General features: G+C 39.5%; 1 protein-coding gene across 2 annotated transcripts in view; it reads right to left on the bottom strand.

Annotated features, from left to right (window-relative positions):
* Positions 1-21,726, bottom strand: part of PARD3B (par-3 family cell polarity regulator beta) — a 383,490-nt gene extending 361,764 nt beyond the window's left edge. For both annotated transcript variants that reach the window (XM_084209781.1, XM_084209782.1), the window contains exon 1: positions 21,561-21,726. In XM_084209781.1, the coding sequence (XP_084065907.1) occupies positions 21,561-21,680 (120 nt within the window). In that variant the 5' untranslated portion in view covers positions 21,681-21,726. The remainder of the gene's footprint in view (positions 1-21,560) is intronic.
* Positions 21,727-22,508: the final 782 nt, after the last annotated feature.

The raw sequence follows: 22,508 nt of genomic DNA, 5'->3' as shown, positions 1-22,508 counted from the left end.
GCAGCAATCAGGTATGATTACCTGAATCTATCTGTGCTCCTAAATGCTCTCCTGTTAGAAAGTCCATCTTGAAGAAAATACAAACTACGGTCCCAAAAAATCCTAGCATCACAAGTGGGGAGTAGCTCTTACAGCACAGTACATGATGCCTAGGCAGAAATTCAGCTGAGGTACAAACTTGTAAAACCCTACGTAAAGAAGACGTATGACTATGTTACCTGGTATAATTCATAACAGCACTTGGCAAATGAATATTGAACAGTTACTCTGATGTGCATTTTACCTTAGGGTGCAAGTCATGTTTGCATTTAACATCAAGCCACTTAAAAGCTGTTTATCATCATTTCCTTTATATGTGGGAGAACACTTTAAGAATTACTATGCAAATATTTACCAAATGTTAAATTAAAGCCAGGTCACACGAATGCACAAGTGCAATGTAGGCAGAGAAGTGACATAAATTATAAAAAATGGGCTTGACATTCATTTTGTCACAGAATCCTGACTTAGCTGTTACTACCTAATACAACACCATCACTGTTCAAATAGTCTAAAATAGGTTCAAGAATTCTTCTATGCATTTATTTTCAGTTAACACACAATTGAAAACCCAATGAATTTATAATTAAAGTATTCCCATTTATTGTTAGGTTTTTAAATAAATCAATAGATTCACATTTTTATGTATCAGAAAGCTGGAGTGCATTCTTAATTCTTTTTGTTCCCAACTCAGACAGAAAAGTACCAGTCTCCTTTTCTGAAAGCTAGGCAACATACCTAATAAATGTTACAATCCACACTGGGTATTTCTGACTGTTAATGAGCGAAAGAATCCAAACAAGTTTAAATATGTTTCAGCTGACCATCAATAAAATAAACACCACCACTTAATGATTTCACAATTAATTATTGTTTGAGGCTGTATTTTGTTCCACTGTGCAGAACGCATAAAATTAATAGCAAACCCTCTACTGGAATTTTTAATTTAATATAGTAACAATAGGATACACTTAAAAAAAATCAGAATTAGGACTGACTTAAAATTACTGCTTGTACTGATATTTCTGAAGTACCTCCACATCAATGCTTCACTAGAGCAAACAGACTTCAGTGAAATACAGCATGAAAATGGAAATCATATATGCCTGTTCCACATACACAACAAGGGAATAAATGCTAGGTCAAACTTGGGAGAAGGAGTGGCGTCTGGTCATATTGTTTTCTGTCACTCGGACAGTGTAAAAGTAAAACTAAAAATCCCATAATCGTAAAATATTTTCTGATAAAGGGATATTTTAGGTTAAGGTCAGTAAAAGAGGTATTTAGATTACCTTACCATTTTTAGATTATAAATTGCAATGTGATGCATTAACTCAATATATTAAGTAGTATTTAAAGATTTCTATAAGCATTTTAAGGCTACACAGTGTAGCCTCATTACACACAGCCAAACAGCACCAAGTATTTGTTGTCATCTTATTGCAAAGCTCCCATAACTTCTAGGTGATTTCTCATGAGTGTTGTCATCTTATTGCAAAGCTCTCATACCTTCTCAGTGATTTCTCATGCACAGCTCCTCACAGCACTGACTCCTTCACAGCACAGTCAAAAAACTTCATATTGCCTCTCAACCAGGTAACCCACTCTTTTATAGCACTCATCCTCACTGGACACAGCTGCGGCCTGGTTAAGGGCAGGCATGTTCCTAATCTTTGGTAATTAGTACAGCAACTCCTCAGGGGTGAGATTACCTTCTGCACTATCTCTATTTTCTTACATTCTATCCTCCCACAAGCATTACTTACCCTCAGACCACAGCTGGGGGAGCAGAGCACAAAAAGCAACTTGGAGAGGAACATATGGATGAGATTGGTCACAGGCTCAAACTTGATCTCGAAATCCTTCTCAAAGTTTATCACTGAATTAGAAGAGCCTTGAGCATTTTTGGTTTGCTTACCAAAGCCACCTCCAAACAAGCCTGAAGTGGTACTTCATTCAAACTTCATCTCAACTGCCACCAACAGGGGTGTCATCTTCAACTATGGTGGAGATGGGGCTCTGTTTTTACAGCAATGCAAATACTGAATTTCCAAAATCAAGAGCTGATTGCAAAGCAAACGCTGCACACTACAGACTATCACAGTCTGGAGCTGAACAGTTAGAGCTCAACAACAACACAACATGCATGCACTGATGTCCTTGTACAGCCTAAGAGAACCCCCCGGGAAAAAGCCAAATGCCCCACTATGCATCACACCCCATCCATAAAGCAGGCAAACAACCACCACTTCTACTCTCCTCATATGTACAAATGTAGAATTGTATCATTGCATACAATATTGTAGGTTACAGACATAACATTTTAATGGAATAAAAGGAGCCACAAGAAGCTTCTGTAAAAATCAAAGATGAACAGTTATCTGCACAAGGGATTAAGTCTGTTCCAGACACTACTGAATGCAGCAATTCCTGGCACAGACCTGATCTGAAGAAGCTTCCCTATATGAAGCACATGAGTATACTTCATACACACATATATATTTACACACACACACTTGTAACTGAGTACAAATTGGGTCTTCTTTTCACAAACTTCAAAAAATAGAGATAAAGCAGTATTTAGGTTTCACTGCTCAGGAAGCTTCCAGAGTTTAGTTTACATTACACATAGCAGAGGACGTTACAAGCTCATATTTCTAGGTCTCACTGTTGAAAAAATAAATTCTTACATCTAATTAATTACATTGTCGTTATAGCATAACATTAACCAACATATTTTTAACCCTTTCCTGTTAGAAATTCAAAAGCAGCAGAAATTTTTAAGATAATACAAGGAAGAGAAACATGCTACAACACAGTGAGATAGTAAAAAATATTCCTTGTGTATTTCATAGTGCTATTGTTCTCCTTCACCAACACTCTGCTTGTATTAGAAGTGAAAATGCTGCAGGATGCTAGAGAGAAGATAAAACTTCTTTATAGCCTTCTACCAGCTGGAGTGACACACATTCTCTCAAGTTATTAATATTAAAGAAAGATCTATACTGAGTGAGCTCAAGGACAGGAATTAAAGCTGAGGCAAGGGCAAAGGACAAGGTAGTCTGCTCTGAGAGAAACTGCTTTTAAGCATCCAGAAATAAAGCTAGAGGAAACACAGAAGGCCATCCAGCAGAAATAGTCTTAGAAAGGTGACTGTAAGGGATGCTTCCTAATCTGTCCTCCAGATGAAATAAAGTACTATAAAAATAAAGCCTCACAAGGAAGGCTCTTCAGAGAGGAATTCACTCTTAACTGGGGTGATGGGTAAGAGAAAGACGTTCATTGCAAGCAAACTTGGGAGTACATAGAAGACAAAGCTCTTCGCTTTTCACAATAAATTTAGCAGGTCTAGCAAGCTTTCAAACTTCATGATCACAAGAAGTAACGCCAGTCTAAGTTGTTATACCCATGATGCTTTGCTTCTGACCAAAGCACACATTTTGATTTTTTTAGATAGGTTAGGAAGCTTTCTTCACACAGTAAGATAACATAGAAGAAATTTTACTCCTAAAAGGAATGAATTAAATATTCAAGTATGAGGTGAATTAAAGATTATTTTCTTCAAAACAACAAAATTTCTCCTGTTTAGAAGGATCTCTTTTCAAACTATAGGAAACAATTTCCTGTAAATAAACTATTGAAAAAATTAAATCTCATTAAATCTCATTCTATGTATTTTCATACATTATAAATTTTTGTTCAGATTCATTAATTTTATCTATTAATACTAGTTGTGGAAAACGTATTCTTCCCTCAAGCACCTCTTTTTTCAAATCATGATGAGATGTGATACAGCCAAATGGTGGAAAGAAGAAAAGGAGTTCTGAAAATACAGTAATTTACGTTAAGACCATTTTAAATACTCCATTTTTAAAGTTTCTGTCTTTGAAGGCACTAAAAACCTGTTGCCAAAAGGGGAACTACTCAGATCAGGTCAGCAGAGAAACATTTATCTTCGTCAGAAACATGGGGTTTATCTCAGTGCACTTGCAGTTGTTGCAGTCTGGTCACACTGGCCGGCAGGCCCGTAAGGATGGCAAGAGCACAAAACAGACAGCCAAACAATTCATGCATGAAGCCGGTGGACTACCACAGATTGCTTTTGTCACAAATCTGTTACCAATCCCGAAAAAAGCAGAAAAATCTTCTCTTGCTCTTCCCAGGCACAGTGAACAACCAAAAGCAGAGCTTCCTTCTAGTCTTTGGAATGAGGCCTAACACAGCACAAGTACAGCTCACCACCAGCTTTATCATTGACAGGCTAAATGGTCCAAAACACCATTAGTCAATCCCTAGTCACCAGAGGGACCCAGAATATTTCTTGATCTTTAGCAGTTTTCAAATTATTATGCTCTGAGAAAGTAACAGGACCAAGTATTACCATGACTAGTAGCCAAAACACAACAGCAAGGACTCATGATCTCTCCTTTCTGTCTTCACATGTTGTCCTCACACCACCATATACTAAACTTCATTTTGGAGGTATAAAACTCATCCTTCTTGCACTTTTTTCCTTCTGATTCATTTTCATGTACAGTTAACACATTGTGTTTTCCTTGGGAAGACAGAAACTCAAAGAGGTACTATAAGAGCCACCTCGTTACAGCAAGATAGGCTTAGATATCAGAGAGCTCTCAAGGTGGAGATGTGAGCTACAAGGAACCCGACACACTGGTTATATACACAGTTGCATCTGTTAAAAATGTCCCAGATCACATTTGAAGATAAAGATCCTGGCCTGAGACCCTAGGAGACAAACCACAGAACACGAATGTGGAAGTTCTTCACACAGGCTTTAAACAAGGGGAGCACAGGGAAAAGAACTCTCCCACATGAGTCACTTGACACTTGCATCCTTTAGGTCACAGCAGAAGGAAGGACAGTGAGTCTCTACTGGCTTTCAGAGATAGTTTTGGCAAAGAGGGACTAGAAAATTTCTTGTCCTTTAGCCATCTTTAAATTATTATGTTTTGAGAAATTACTAGGAATATGTATTAATAATTAAGTCTTCATTTTCACACAAGGCAGGGAAGGCATTTCACTGTAATCAGAAAGGAAAAAGGAGAAAGTTGGTTTATCCTGGCAGTTGAATACGCAGGGGGAAAAAATACCTATCCCCCATATTTAGTCTGAGGAAGAAAACAGAAAAAGGTGCTCCTAATCTCCCTATCAGGGAATTCTCTGTTTGTCAGAGAACAGATATATAAATCAAAAAAGACCCAGATTACTTCAACTGACACTCCAACTTGTCCTTGACTTGCAGCACTAGAACCCTTCAAAAATAAGAGCATTCTGATTTTATACTGAATCTGAATGTGAATGAAAAACCACTCTCTGAATATAGCTGTCTGAATATTACCTGAATAAAGCAGCATGCAGAGAATATATCAGTAGAGGATCACATAGCCCACCTTTACATTACACTCCAGCATTTAAGAAGGCCACATATGCCTGTTTTAGTTTTACAAAGAAAGCTGGAGATACACATTTATACAGCGGTCTGCACACTGCACTTGTAACAACCAGCCAAAACGTCCCCTTCAAAGCCTCAGTTAAAAGTGGAGCACACTGTATGCCAGGCACTGAATCCAAGCTAACTATACAAATGTAAGTGCAAACTGATCTCCAGTTATAAACTAAGAATATCCTTTAGCTTTTCAAGTGCATTAGATTAGGCAGCTTCAACAATGCAGAAACACAAAAGACTCAACCTTGTGCAAATTAACATAAAAGTGCCAGAACAATATTCCTCTAAATAAACCTACAAGATTCTAAGGCTTACCTTTCATATGCCAAGTCCTCCTTGTCAAATATTATCTACAATATTCAGAGTAGTATTTTTATGTTAATAAGCAAACTGCTTCTCAGGTCCAGGCACCTGGCAAGTAATTAATTAGCACTAAGTCTGGCTTGTTGTTTGATTACCTAAAGGTAACACTGGGGGGCTAAAGACCATAGCCATGATTTCTTACAATTCAACATTAAGTGGCCAGACAGAACTCTAAAACTACTCCTTTAAACTGTCATTTTTCACATAAAAAATGAGAGGGGAAAAAACTTAAAGTAAGAAAGGCATGTGTAAAAGAGTATTGTATTTCAAAAGTGAAGTCCAGGTTAAATGAGTGAACAATACTCTTATTTTGCCAACAAAAACTGATAATCCCTAAAATTCAAATCATTCAGTACAGCTACAGATAAAAATGGGGCTGGCTGCAAATTAACACAATTCAAGTTTGTGACAAACTCAGCACTGAAGGATACCAGATCTTCAACAAAAAATGATTTGCATCTCCAAGGGCAGCCAGCACTTCAGCACTGTATCTAGAAACCATCTAAGATTGTTTTATTTACAACTGATGGGCCTTTCTTTGATAAGGTGATTAATGCATTTGCAGCTGACACAGGACTGCTTATCAGAAGCAGCTGAGAGCATCAAGGATGTGATTGAGTAACACCAGACTAAACAAAACTGAATACAAATGCCTGTAAGACAATGCAGACCAAGCATGCTGGAATCCTGTCAAACTTTTAACATAAACTAAGCTTTAGACAAAGCTCAAGTGAGAAAAGAATTGCAGTAAACTATAGGAGCATATCCTTAATTCCTCAGAGAAAGCCATTAGGTATTTTCTGGAATTCCACAGAGAACAGCAAGAATTTTCTGCTGGAGTACAACCCTATTACCTGCATGAGCCAATCACCAACCAGAGACTGGGGAGGAATTTGGAGAGGAATACCAGATTTGTAGTGTCAGAAGGACCAGTCAGACTACCACTCCCTTCTCACACGTCCAAAGCTGGTGCACTTCAGAAATGCTACCAATTCCCACTGGTGCCACTGCCCATATCAACCTTAATCAACTCTCCCCATGGTCCCTGAACACCTCCTAGCAGGCACAGCTCATTGCTTTCCTTAGAGAGGAGTTAAGTGTGGACCTGGGGTCTCTCTCCTCACTCAGAGAAAATACATGACCTTTCACAGTACATTCAGTGACTGTCTCCCAAAAATCAAGCCACAAGGAACAATCATAGACCCAGTGCTGTTAAGATGCTGAGACAGCCAGGGTAGTTTTAAATTATCAAAGCATTTGAAGATGTAAGAAGACTCCCAGTGAGGCAGAAGTTAGTTCATTACAAATGAAAACAAAAAGAGAAAAGAAAAAAAGGAAAAAAATTAAAAGGGTGGTAGTGAAAAGTAATAGACTCAAAATTGGCCGTGCAGAGAGGGAAGCAAAGGGGTTTAACCATAAAGGTGTTGGAGCAAGGTTTTCAAGTCTTTACTAGATGATGCTGTGACCTATTTCATTCTCACGTGAAACACTAAATGAACCAGATTCTCTCCTCCCTTTACTTCTCAGGAGAAAACACAATTGGGTCAATAATATTCTGAAGGCACAACTAACAGTCAAGCACTGCCTAATTCCATAAAGCCTAGTCAGCTTCAGTTGTTCTGACTTTTGTTTGAAAGAAAATAATCTGGAAGTTTAAGAAGTAACACAAATATTTAACACCTTAATATTATACTGTCGGGATTATTATATAATCTGCCATATTTTGTTCTATAATAAAATTTATATCATCACAGTACAACATGGGTAAGTTTTAGTATTTGACTTCCAAGATACAGCAAATATACCTGGTGAACAGCTGAAACAACCTCTACCTTTAAACATATTGCCAAAACCAAGTGATGGAACTGGATGAAACCCAAACAAGGCTCCTGAGAAAACTTCCACCTTCACCTGACTGAAACACAGAACATGCCAGAATCATTACATCATCAAAACTTAAAGCCATATGCCTAACCTCAATGCATAAGGGGGATTTCAGCCAGATAAAGAACAGTGAAGAGAGTGAGATTATCTACTCTTTCATTGAAATTTAATACTACTAAGGTGCATAAGGGTTTGCCCGGCCCTGCCTTTATTCCAAAGGGCTGCTTTCTTCTGCTATTCCAAGTGTCTTCAGGAAAACAGAACCACAAAAGAGCTGACAAAATATCTTCACAGGTTTCAGAGGAAGAAAGAGGGCAGCACCAAAGTCACTGCAAAACAACTAACAGACAGGTAGGTCTAAGTAGGTCAAGTACAACATTTAGCCCAAATGTGAAAAATGACATCTGAGGCACATGTTCCAGTTACTGTTTGGTAGCAACTTTCTCCAACCCACAGGCTGCAAGGGGGCCATGTGGAAAAAAACCCCTTGTTACATAAATTTAGTCCAGCCAGTACAACCCCACAATAAAGTAAAAATGAAAACAGCTGGTAAGCAAACATGCTTAAATGCTGTATTTGCATATATTTTGCATCAGTCCTGAGATGCCATTACATCCTTCATTTCCATTTGCAGATTGATGCCATCTATCACTGATCCAAACAAGGCCAATTTACTTTTCAGTCAGCTACCTCATTCTCTTTGGGCTCCAGAACTGTATCCACATACATTATCTCCACATATTATGGCACGTTCAAACACCAACAGAAATAAGAAATAAAGTTAAACAAAGATCTACTGAAAATGCCTACAGCTAGGTGGACATAACATAGCCATTACTCTCAAGAATGCTCAACCCTAAGCATGTTATAGGAACATTTTAGCAGAAAGTCTGCAAGTCCTATTGGCAGTGCAAACAGCCCGCTTCTCAGTAAGGGATGATGGGATCTGGTTCCCAACTCCCACACACAAAAACAGGTAGAGAGCCGGTCGCTGACAAGATCAGCCACAAGATGATGAAAGCTTTTCAGCAAAGTAATTGGATCTACTTCCACTAAATTTTATCACCATATGCAGTGCCTGAAAAGGAAACCAGCACATGCAATGGAGCAGTTCATTCTCTTCTTTAAATGGTTACTAAGGACATTGCCAATGTCAGTTAATTAAAAAAAAAACAACATCAGAATTTACTGGTCTAATGCTCACAAAGTAAGCGATTTGGACTCCTACAGAACCTGTAACAGTTTTGGCTGCATTATTAAAAAGGTATCTCTTACACTATGACTTCAGGCTCAAAAACAAAAAGACACAGAAAACTCCAAGAAAAACAGCCTGAAAATCCATTAAGTGCGCTTCAGCTTACAACACTATTTAACAGTTTGATCATTAAACTATAGCTTCTATCTTTCAATATGAACTCAAGCATCATGAAAATACATTATTCAAACTCACCACTCAAAAGTTAAATCTAGCTTTTCTCCTCCCAGTTAAAAGAAACTCCATTCCACAAAGCCTCCTTTATCAAATTTTTTCTTGCCAGATTGCAGAATAGTATTTTTTCAGTAACAAGAACCAGTAGCATCAAACTTATCACACACAAGATGTTTCAAAACTGAAGCAACAGCATTCTGCAGAATGCTAATAGTCCACTACAATCTATTTCAAAACTACTTTGGTCTGCACCACAGCATGTGGAACTAAGACCCTCACTGTCAAGTCTGCTTATGAACACCAGCATCCTGGATTTTGCTACACGATCAAGCTGGGTTTTTTTAACTCTAAAATCCATATTGATAGGCCAAATAGTTAAGCTCTAAACACACAATGCATAAAAGGGATCATTTCAAACCAGAAAATGGAAGACACTTATAATCACCACAGCATTCACATTTGAATGACAGCTAAACATAAAGACACATCAAGCATTCAGCCATCTGCAAAGAAGATGGGGGTTTTTTCATATTGTCTATTCTCAAAGCCTTAAGGCAAGAGTCAGAGGTTGACCAAGACTTCCATTTAGTGAGATGCTCATTTCCTATCTCCAGCCATTAACCAACTGCACTATGAACAATAAGCCAGACCCCTCCACTTTCACTCCATTCAAAGACAGTTGTGTCACACCAGGACAAACAATGTGTGCGTACTGCCAGATGTACTTTATATTTGGAACACAGAATGTTACCAAAAAGATCTACCTACTGTTTTCCTAGTGTCTTTGAATATGGCTTATTTAATAAAATGACTGTATCAATATATTTTGTTACACTAGACAAGAAAGAATATGATACATATATAACTGCAAAATTCCTGATACATAAATAAAAACAACCAAAGTATGTATTCAGACACTATTAAGAGTTAAATGGTAGTGAATATTGCTGCAGCAAAATAAACAAAAAAAAAAAAATCACACTGCAAGCACAGCTACCAGAGACCCGGGGTGACCAGAAGAAGATGCAGTCCAACTTTACTATTACACTTTTAAAAATACATAGAGAGCCTAATAAGAAAAAAGCACCCTGAATGTACAAACACAGACCATCTCCTCCTTTCACATTCTCACTTGCAGCAATAACTCCCCCACAAGACACAAAATTCAATTTAAATGGAAAATCACCTAAACCACCATTTTCCAGATCCAGGGATTAAGGGGCCATCACTGGCATACTCTGGTCCATCTTACTCCAAGGGGAAGTACGTGAAAAGAAGAAGCATTTAGAGCAATTCCGTTCTGTTGACAGTTTGAAAAAGTGAGTGGATTCAACACAACAGTAATCAAGGAAGAAAACACCCTTAGAAGTAATATATTTTAAATGCACAGGTTCTGAGTACTGGTTTCCATAAGGATTTCTCAGGTTAGTACCTCCCATCAGTCAGCAGCTGATTGAGAGCTATCCAAATAACTGCTCCTGAAACATTAATACAGAAGTCTTCCCTGGATTTTTACATGCAAATTTTCTCACCTCACACAGAAGAGTCATAATTTATCACTGACAAACCCAACGTCAAATTATTTTTTTCCACACACATATACTTTTTTTTCCTCAAAAAAAAAAAAAGCATCTTCCTTTTTTATTGCAATCTAAACAACACCTGCATCATGACTACTACTATGCAAATGCTGGTCTTTAGGCACAATATTGAAATGTCAATGAACCTTCTCCTTTCTGTCACCCAAAACAACTATTTCAGGTTTCCAGCTCTTCAGGGAGTTTTCTTTTTGCATCTCATAATGCCAGGAACTCCTGAAACATTTGTTCAGGATACATTTATTACAGCCAGCAGGGGAAAATTAACTGTGAATTGGCAGCAGCTTGGTTTTTCAAATGAGCCTAATTCTGTAGAGGCTGAGCATGCTAACTCTCATCAGTCCTTGAAAAATTTCAGCAAGTCCTTCCACCCTCAAAAAACATGGGAAAATTCAAGTGAAGAGAGTAATTGCCTCTCCAATGTTCTACTCTTTGAGCAGACAAAGAACAGGTTGAGAGGCGCCAGTAACAGAGGATGACAGTCAAATTTCCAACGTTATTAAAAATATATAGATATCTGTTAAATAAGGCAACTGTGAGAAACAGACCTTTGAAAAATATGCAAATTAAGCATATTTTATATATTAGTACACTGTTGTAACCCATTCTATAGAACGGGGAGGGCAACCTGGAGAAAATCCTGAATTTCTATAGACATCTCAGTAGAGTGAGTAACCTAAAGAAAATATAATTAAAACCAGAGTCAAAGCAAAGTATGATACATTTTTGACCCACCAGAACAGACCAGATATTTCCATAAATCAACTCCTACTCAGTAGTAAATAAACTACCTTGTAAAAATAACTAATAAATTGCTGACAACCCCCTACTGCAGCCAATTATTTTATTAAAAAAAAATCATTATACCTTAACAAAAGTCATTGTTATGGCAAATAACTTTTTAACTCAGTCTGAGTAGAAAGAATGTGATTTGGAGGCAAACAGCATTTCACAGAGTTCCCAATGTATAAACATTTGATTGATGTGTACAATATTTGCCTCATTTTTTTTTCCTACAAGCTTAACAAATACTGCATTTTTTTTTTCTAAAAGCAAGCCCCCTGGAGTCTTTACTCAGTAAAAAAAATTCCTGTATGACTTCTGGTTTCCATACAGGCTTTCATGTGGACTAGCCCACAGTTCAAATAAAAAGCAAGATAATGAAAAAAAACTTCCTTAGAGAAATAACTTTAGCAGTAAATGGAAGACTTTGGGACTATTTATTTCAAAAGCAGAAGCTTGTTTCAGTTTAAAAAAATGTACAGGAGAGATGCAGCACCATCACCCAATTTACTGATGATGAAGCATGCCACAAGCTAGAGAAAGTAATTTGGTTTTGCCTGGGATAGAGTGAGGCACAGGTTTCACTGCACAGCTGTGAGGCTCCTATCTGTGAAAGAGAAAGGGTACAATGAGCCATTCTAGACTTAAACTGCTGCAAAACAGCAACATTGCCTCAGAGTTGCAGAATCCCTGAATTACTCCTATTTCTAGAAAAGCTACAGACACACTGTCACAAGTAGCTTTCTTTATTGCTTATTCTACTTGTGCACCATTGTATTTCTGTCCTACCCTTGTGGTGTTTAATATCTAGGACTGATCAAAAAAGTTCTGAAATGAAACTTCTCGATCAAAATCCTTACTGAAATAGTTAAGAAAGCCTTATAGGAAAAGTTGCAGCTGGAAGAGAGAATTTTAATAGCTGTTCAACCAGGAATCCATAGGAAAGCTGTTCTGCAAGGAATAGCAGGGTGAGATGACACACGGAATTCTGACAAGCCCTGCAGAAAGAAGTTAGTTAAGCAGAGTTCTAGGTCACATTCTATCTTCTTTGTTCATGAAGCTCATCACTTACAAAGGGCGTGTATCCCAAGCAGCCTGCAGCTAACACTACCAATAAGAGCAAAGTCTTTAGAGCTTTAAATTTGTAGTCTGGTTACACTTCTGGCTTGTGCTTAGAAATAAGAATTGCCAAACAGACAATGTTAATGGAAATCTTTTTAACACTCAAAATATTACCCACCAAATGAGTATCACAGAGGATTTAAAAAAAATTTATCAACATCAGTTTGGGCAAAGGTCACAGCAGGAAAACTGAACTGCATTCAAAAAAAAAATGCCTGACCTACAAGAACCAAAGTGAATGGTACCTACATTCAGCAGCAGTAAAATTCTTTAAAATATGGAAAAATCATGGAATTATCCCCAAATCTTCACCATGAAATTCTGGTCTCACCACCATTAATGACATCCAGCATTGTAAGACCAACAAAAAAATATAAACAAAGGCTAGGAAAAACTAAATGGCCTCAAAACTTTAGTTGGAGGAGAAACATAAAAAGGGAGCTACTTGACTATGACCATCACCAAAATTTATAAAGACACACTGAAGTCAGCCTGTTCCCCTGACACACCAGCCAAGAGGACAAGCTACAGATCAGGTGCAAAAAATAATCCTTAACTGTAAAGTGGCTTACAAATGGGTGCTCCAGGCTTTGGATACAGCATAAATACACCATACACTTGGGATATTTATATAACAAATATGCCATATACACAGGATTAACCTACCAGGATTTATGACTTGTGTCTCCTCCAAAGGTTCAAACAGAGACCTGCTGAATTATAACTTCTTTGAGCTGGAACTACTCTTACTTGAGCTGTACATTGTCAATGAAAGAAACAGGAGATGATTATATAAAGGATTTTTTTTGTCTCCTCTCAGAGACTCTAACTTAGATGTTTAGGTTTGCCAATAAACCTAACTCAGCTGTTGATGGATTGATGAGAATGAGATAGTATCTTCTACAAAAATGTGAGGATCTTTAAAGGTTTTAGGAATGAGATATGAGTAAAGAAACTGATTAGTCAAAGTAAAAAAATTAAGCCACACAATTTTCAAGGAATGCAGGTCTCTGTTCTTCGGATTGCATGTAATTCTCCTTTAAGCATTCCATTTTCTTCTCCTGATTGAGGAATTACTGCATTTTTGTAAAGGAAAATGATAGGGAGGGTGTGTAGTATGATTAACCAATAGACAAGATTTTATTGGTAATCTGAAAAAAATTCTATTCTACCAGACAAGCTGTTCTGCAAAATCATTTGGCTCCATGGAGCCTCATCTTTGAGGTCAAACCCCTAGCCAGGAAAAAGAGTGAGTCCAGTGCCAGCTGTTAGCTTCTACCCATCAGACTGCATTCTGTGATTCCAACTCTCAGTCTCTGTAGAGTACATCTTCCTCCCTATCTACCCTTCATTCCTATGGTATCATTATAGGCCATAAGAAGCATGTTCATTCAAGCATTCTGTAGTTTTCTTTTTCACACACACAACAGCCAACAAAGAAAAACACTGAGGTAAGAAGTTCTCTCTATAGCAACAAATGTTGCATTCTCATGAAACCAACAAGCAACTTGTCTGAACCTCCCACCTCGGGAGCGTTCACAAGAGTGAGCCAAGCGCCTGAGCAGCGCTGTGGCACCTGCTGCAAGAAAGCCAAGTCATCAGTTCTGAATGGGTGTATTTAGTGGTGACATAACAATTACAGGTTTACACTGGAAAGAAGAGACATTCTGATTACATTAAAACATTACACCAGTTCCCTTAATGGAGATGTCTCTAGCACAGTGATTAGGCATAAAGAGGAAAAAACCCCAAACACTCACAAAATCAAGTCTTACATACCTTCTCATAAAGTGAGGAAAACAGTCAAAAAAAAGTCCTGTCCTGTTCCCTTAACAAATAAGTTATTGAAGTAATCCTATAGAAGTACTGATGAGAAGGCTTACAGAACTACCACAGCAACATATAACCTGAGGGTAACAAAAAATGCTTTTATTAATGACAATATTACACAAATACTGCAGAGGCCTTTTTCCCAAAAGTTCTTGTAACATGGTGATTTTCTACATTTCTCATACGAAGCAGCTTTCTTAGTTTAACAATGTATTCAGGGCACTGTCTACTCCAGTGGAATTTACAAGACAATTTCTATCAATAAGCCATTCACAGGAGCCTGTCATTTCTGTTCAGTCACTTCCCTGACATAAAATGGGTATATCCTTATGCATAAGATTCAATAATGGAATATAAAAATACAAATCAGAATCTGTTTTCAACGATACTAATTGCTCAAGACCTTTGGTGTTATCATATTCATTAAGGATGAAACACAGGCATGTTTATAGGGGGTTAGAGGGAGTTTATAATAATGAAGCAATAGGTCTTCATGCCTAGGAAAGCTGCAGTTCTGACATTAGAATCATTAGGAAAGCCTAAAGAATGTTTTGCTCAACGGGGGAGGAAATCTGCTGCTTCAGTAGCAGGATGCCAGACAGCACAGTATGTTGGAATTCAACTGACCTATCATACTGAATGAGTAAGGAGGAAAGTAAAGTCATACAACATAAAACATTATGCCCAAATGACTGTATCTTGTTAAACTAAAAACACTGTTTTTCAGAAAATATCAGTAGATCACAACCCTCCATTTTCAGATACTAAAGCAAATAAAACCATTAAAACTGCATTTTATGCAGCAAGCAAAAGCACCTCCCAGCTCCATCCCATGCCAGAAATACCACTTGAGGTTTGAATTCCTTCTGCACAAATTCCTACAAGTCTACTCAGAGTTCATCTTCAACTTGGCAAAGAGCACCAGCAAGCAGTCACTACTTAGAACTCTGTACTGCTCTTTAGTGGTTTCCTCCTATGACTGGTTTAACATTCAGTTACTACACAAATCTTTGCTGTATATCGATTAATAACAGCTGAATAGTGTTCAGAACTTGATAAATATGATCTGGGAGAAAAAAAACAGACACTCAGTATTACCACATACACTGAAGTCTGAGCTGCAGTATTTCCAGGACAGGTTACTCTCATTTTGCCTATTGAATTTCCAGCAGTTTTATCCAGCTCTACCCTTCAGTTGAGCTCCCCTGAAACACATTAACATCAGGTAATTCAGTATTCAGCCAAAAGCCCATTACTGGCAATAGCCAAGTTCTTTTAAGGAAAAATGGGATCAAACTTTTTTTTTCATGTTATGTAAGTACATAATGTCCTAGAAGACATTTTCTATGACAAATCTTAATTCAATGGCAGTTTTTCTGTAGAGATTATAAACACCTGTGAGAAAAGGAACCTGAAAATCTACCACAAATGTCATTACCTCAACATTAGGAGCTATGATACAACACAGCAGCAAACACTTAACACAAAAGTGATTAAAACGCAGGCACTTTTAAACTCTCAATTTTTCTGGGTCCCTGTAAAAGTGATCCAGAAAACTTTTAAGGATTCAAAATTTTAAAACTTTTAACCCAAAGTTCTGCCACTTGAAAGATGTTCCCAATCTCAATGAAACATCACCACTACTGTTTTAGGTCAATAAGGAGTTTCTGAATTCATTTGTCTCCTTCCATTTTCTTTACTTCCCCTACTCATATAGCCTGTATTCCTATATATCAGTCAGTTACTCAAACTCATACAATAGTAATGAGAAAGCAGCATATCAAGTTTTATTCTCATTTTTTTAGTACAGTATCATAGTGACAACTCCAAAGGCTGAATGCAGAAATGGTAATCAAGCTGTTCATTGAAATGCATCAGTTGCCAAAACAATGTATAAGCTCATTAACATACTGTAGCTGATTAAGCATTCGAAATAAAATATGGGAATTAAAAGTTAAAATCATTTCTAGCAAAAAAAAAACCAACTTGAAGACAGAGCTTAGAAGTGTTTTGGTAAAACAAAAATTATGGATTCACCCCATCCCTATTAGAGGGAAAAATAAAATAAACCAAGACAAACTGGGATAGGGAAAGATACCAAGAGACTAGGTCCAAGACAAAAGTACACAGGAGCCACACAAATACAAGTCTATTACTCTGCCTTTATAAAGGACTAAACACTTAAAATTTGCCCAAAACAGAAAAAAAAAATCATAAAAAAAGGACTTCTTTTAAAACTTTTCACATATATCTTCTGAAAAAGTCTTCTGGTTTTGCAAACATCTTTTGTAAGCATTAGAGTAAAAAAAAAAAATTGTCATTCTCCCTATCCCAAATATATTTAGAGAAACTACAAGAACATTTAGTTCTCCTTCTGTTTGCTGGCTGATTTATAACAGCAATACCTAATTCCAGAACACTAATTGTCATGTGGTCAGCAAGCAGGAACAGAAAGAAACTGAAAAAGTATTTTATTAGTAGAACTCACAAAATTATAAAACAATCAACAATCAATCAACCTGCAGCATTAGCTCTCTGAACATATCTTATTTGGGAAAGATCATCAATGCAACCCAAATCACCTATTTTTGCTCATTCTAATCAAAACCACATCATTCTTGAATTAACCTACTATCTTACTGCTTCCTGCTCACTCTGACTGCAAATCAAAATTCTCATCACCATTTCAGGATTAACTGGATGCCCTCTCTATGTTCTCATGAATGGAAAGACACACTCCTGCTCAAGACACACTCCTGATCAAGTTCCAGGAAGACAAGTCTCTATCCCCATTCCCAAAGGAGGCTCACAAAGGCTGTTGAGAGTGAGCCAATCAAGAATTTAACTGTGCCTGAAGTGACAAATTTTAAACCACAAACTGCAGTGGTTATTAATTTTGCTACATGACTTCCATGTCCCACTCACTCAGCTGGCTTCCAAGAACAAGTCTGCAGACAGCCAAAGCAGTCACTTCAATCAAGCCATGCAGGTAAGTGCCTTATATGCAAACACTAGTAAATGAACACACAGATGATAACCACCACTTCCCTGTCTCTGGCTCCTCCAGAGAGATAAAGAACATCTGGAGCAGCAAGATGTTTTACACATTTTCCTCAGAAAAGTTTCACTGCAGCTTAAGGAAAAGCCACAGTGGATTTCACTTTGCTAGCCTCATTTCCCTGGGCAGACATCACTTTCTGTACCAAATACATTCAAGGCCTCAGAGACAGCAAGCAAGGATCTCCAGCTGAACCAGGGCTCCACTGCAAAGCTGCAAATTCAACTGTTGCCTCAAATGTGGGAGAACAGCATTTCCAAGGGGAGAGAAGTGGGCACAGCAGAGCATCTACCTTGAGTGCATTTAGCCCCACTATATTTTAAGGAATTGCTTTCAACAGAACTATGCAAATCCAAACAACACAGAGATCATGAAACCCTCCCATGCTGACCCAGAACTCCTCTTTTTCCTCTCACTCATATACTTGGGGGAGGGGGAAAAAAGTCTCTGACAATTGACTGGAAAACAATCAACAGGGACCTGCATCCAAGGCTATGTCTTACAGCTACAGAGAAGCAAACACAGGATCAGGCACAGCAACTCAACTCTTTTGCAGTACATCTGTTCCTACTCAAGCAGAGAATCCTAAATGCAACAGATGACAAACAACTGCTCCCCAAGGCACCAAAATATCAAGTTAGGGGCTGGGCTGATGATAAGGAATCATTAATCCCACTGTATCTACCTGTCAGCAGGAAGCCTTAATGTACATTACTAAACAGCAACAAGAGCAGATCCTGAGTCACAAGAGTTCCAACAAACTTCATTCTGCTCAAGTCACTTTTTTGAGATGACAGTGACTTCCCTGAAAAATTATTTACAATCTCACAAAGCAGCTGATTGAGAAACAACTTCTTAACTATCTACGACTATTGACATCACAAAATCCTAGACCACAGAAATCTCTTAGTTGATACTGTAATAAAAAGTTCTTAATTGCAGGCAGTTACTGTATCCTCCAGTGAATCAGACAGCATCTGCCCTTGAGGAACTACTACAGTACCTCTAAAAGCCACTAAATTCAGTAGCATCGAGAAATAATCACTGTCTGATTTCTCAACTGAAATTGGTCCAGTGTTTTGGTTCAGTTGAGAAAGCAACTTCATTAACTGAGGCAACTGAGCCTTCATGACCAAACCTTGCCAACACAGTCCTGTCAAGAAACCAAATCAAATTTGCTAAGGAAACACAGGAGGCTACAATAAGCAACTGCCCACCAAGTTCTCAGCTATCGACCAAGAAACCAGACACTTCATTTACTGCATCAACTTTCCTCTCATTACAAATATAAAGAAGTGCAAAGTAGTTTAAACCAATCAAAAAATTTTTATTTGTATATGTGTATTCAAATATTTTACAATAGACATGAATTAATAGTCTAATCTTGTATCTTCCCCTTTACCAGACAAGTGACTGTAGTGTAAGACCAAAACTAGACATCCAGGACAACTCCCAAAATGCAGAGCCTCTCAAACATTTTTGTGGTATTTGACAGTACCATAACTAATAAAAGTTCCTAGAGTTTGTATCCTAGCTACCATTTTCATTTTCCCAACTATGAAAGACATTCCTTCTATCAATTCCCCCTCCCTCTCCAAATACTTCAGGCACTTGAACAATAAAATTTTCCACTTAGCTCTTTTAAAACATTTTAACACTTCAAAAACTTACAAAAAGAACACTTAACATGCCAACAGAAAGAGCATCATTCTGTCACAAAGTATTCCAAACATTCTAAATATTTTGAAAAGAAAAACAAATATTCAGTTATCTTTAGCACAAACCTGTTTATGTGCACACCTCACAGCACATTTTAGCTGATTATCTTGAGACAATCCCATTCCCAGTAAGATTTTACATTTTTTAACTTTCTAAAAGTTAATTTTAGAAAGAGCAAGGAGACGTGGCAAAACACCCAATCATGTTACATCAGACAAAAAATACTCCAAAAGGTAATAAAATTAATTGTTTGAGACATCTGTATGATTTATTTTACCAACCCCAAATTTTCCCCTTGGAAAGCAATGTAACACTGAATGATGCTTGTCAAGATAAGAAGAAATTTATCTTTTTGGCCCGCTGCAATGCAAACCTTGTAGATTGGAAATCAGCTAATCAAAGCACTACAACAGAACTGTTTACATTTCCAGTGAGGAGGGGGAAGGGAGAGAGGATGCATAAGGTATAAAACTTTTTTTAGTGACTTGAATGAAAACTTATTCTGCTTTACAAGTCTTTAGGCTGCTCCCCCACTCTGCCTCTTTACACATCCTTGTATAAACTCTAGCTCTGAAGCTCCATGACTCAAAGTGATCAGCAATTTTTGAACAAACTGGCCCATACCCACTTTGTCCACCTATGATGCAGAATAAGGAACTCAACATTTCTATAAGGAAATAAGCAAAAAAAAAAAAAAAAACACCAAGCTTATTTGCAAAGGAAGAAATACAAGGTCAGACACATGAATTACATGGTCAGAAACATGGACTCTGGCCTCTGGCTGTCCTATAAAGAAGGCTGATGATTTTGACCTCACACCTGAAGGGCATAAGAGAACATAGGAGATTATTACTAGGCATAAAAAAAATTCTTTAGATACTAATTAATAGCAAATTGGTTACAAATTCATGAGAACTGTAGTACACCTTAAGTGTTTGGCATTTATCTGAATCTTTCTCACATTGTTGGAATTTCTATCCTGTAATTGCCTATTGAGCCTTCTAGAACAGTAAGGGTCTAGGCTTCACCTAGCAAGGCAGGCACCCTTCTACTTCTTTCTAAAGGAATTTAAAAAAATAAAGAGGAGGAAAGGGATTTGAAATAGTTACACAAAGGCTTTGTAGGCCACCTTTAAGCCATCCTCATGAGACTAATTTCAATGTCATCACAAGCACAAATCCAAAGCTGAAATCAATTTGTAAATTTCTAAATTCAACGCAGCTGAAAGTAATTCTGTTTCTGATAAAGTACATCTCTCCAAGGCACATTTTAGTACTCTCAACCATACTTCAGTGCAAAAGATCTCACTAACTGTTGACTCTAACAGCACCAAGAATGCTACAAAGATTTTGTAGTTATTACACACAGACAGCATCATTAGGAAAAACTACTTTTAACGCAAAATGTGTCAAGCTCTATGTGTCTTAAGGCAGGTTAAAGCATGATACTTGCTCAGAAGGACCAACATGGAGACCATAGCAATCTCTACTAGATCAGCCTCAGCTGTTCATGATGCATTTAACATATCAGTAGAAACTTTTTCTCAAACTAAATCTGCGAGAACAAGAATTTACTTCCAGTTTTGCATTCAGGATATCAAACAGTTCACTGGGCCCATAAGAAACTAGCACGTCACAAAACAGAGCCCTTATGATGTTGGCTGTACATTACTCAGACGTTTTAGGAAGATGAACACAATAATGGAAGTCCTTAATTCAGGGCTTGTAAGCTCTTTCACAAAACACTATTTGCAACACTAGGTCTTTAATCAACACTGAACAGTACCCCATTAACCTTCAGCACCTGCCTCTTGGAGAAAAAAAGAAAAAATATTTTTATGCTCAATTAGCTACAGCCAAAGAAAAACTTCAGAGCTCCTTTCATGTAAAGGAAATCACCTTCCCATGTAGATAGCACCTCACCGAGCAGTTGATGCCAGAAACACACAAGCTTGAATGGAACTGACTTATTGTTATGCTCTTGTCTGTTTCAAGTTTGTTAGTCAACACGCACAGCAGTAACAGCCATGCTGGCTGGGCAGCTGAGCGGGACACGTTCCCCGCCCGCCGGCATCAGCTGCTTACACAAAGTACCTGGCAGGGGCACTCAGGCAGGGCGACAGTGTCCGTGTCCCCGCAGCCGCAGGGCCCGGCAGCCCACCCGCCCCTCCGCGCCCTCCAGCGCGGCCGCCCCCGCGCCGGCCCCGGGCCTTCCCCCCGCCGCCCCTCACCCCGGCCCGGCTCGGCGCACGGCCCGGCCGCCCCTCACCTTCTCCTGGGCCTTGCGGTAGCGCTGCAGCGCCTGCTGGGTCAGGTCCCGCACGCGGAGCTGCCCGTCCTTGCAGGGCACCACAATGCCGGTCCTCCCGAAGCACACGGTCACTTTCATCTCAGCGCGCCGCCATGCCCGCCCTGCCCGCCCACGAACGGCGCCCGGCCCGGCCCGGCAGCGCCGGCAGGTGCGGCTCGGCGGCCCCACGGGGGCGGGCGGCAGGTGCTCCCGCGGGGCTGCGCCTCGGAGCGCGGGCAGCGCCGGCAGCGAGGCCCGGCCGCGGCCTCTCCTTCCGCCGTGCCCGCCCCGCCCCGTGCGGCGCTCCGGGAGGCGCGGGCCGGGCCGGGCCGGGCGGGGCGGCCGCGGGCGGCGGCGGCGCTCGCCCGGGGCACGGAGCGCCGGGCCGGGCTTAAAGGGGCCGCGGGTCAGCGCCCTGGGCGGCGGCGCCCTTGCCGTGCGGCCGGAGGATGGGTGTCCCTTGCACGCCGCGCTGTGCGGAGCGGGCATCCAGGGTGCACCCGCGCCGCGGCACCCAGCCCGGTCCGCGGCAGCAGCTACCGGCGCGAAATGCTGCGGCTGGAGCGCGAGGCTCTGCCTGGCGCGGAAAGTAGTGTGCCCGGCTGGCCGAGCAGCCCTCCCGCCAGCACGGCGCTGGGCTGGACCGCGGTAGGCACAGAGCATCCCTCGCGCTTCGAGCAGGCCCTGTGGCACACAAAGTGTGCCCGACCTGCTCGGTGGTGCAGCGACCGGGGCCGCAGCACAGACATTGCCCCAAGAAAGCTGTGAAACACCTGCACACAGCTGCCCGGCCCGAACTTCAGAGACTGACGCGAGACCTCAATGCGCACCTTGCCACGCCACACAGAGATCCTCAGGCGCTCCCAAGCACCACATCTGCTCTTCAGGATACACAACACGCACAGAAACTCATCACCCCAAAACAGT

Source organism: Fringilla coelebs (genome assembly GCF_963513975.1).
Source record: "Fringilla coelebs genome assembly, chromosome: 7".
Classification (NCBI taxonomy): Eukaryota; Metazoa; Chordata; class Aves; order Passeriformes; family Fringillidae; genus Fringilla; species Fringilla coelebs.
Note: the sequence above shows the minus strand (reverse complement) of the source record. Positions and strands in the feature narration are given on the sequence as shown.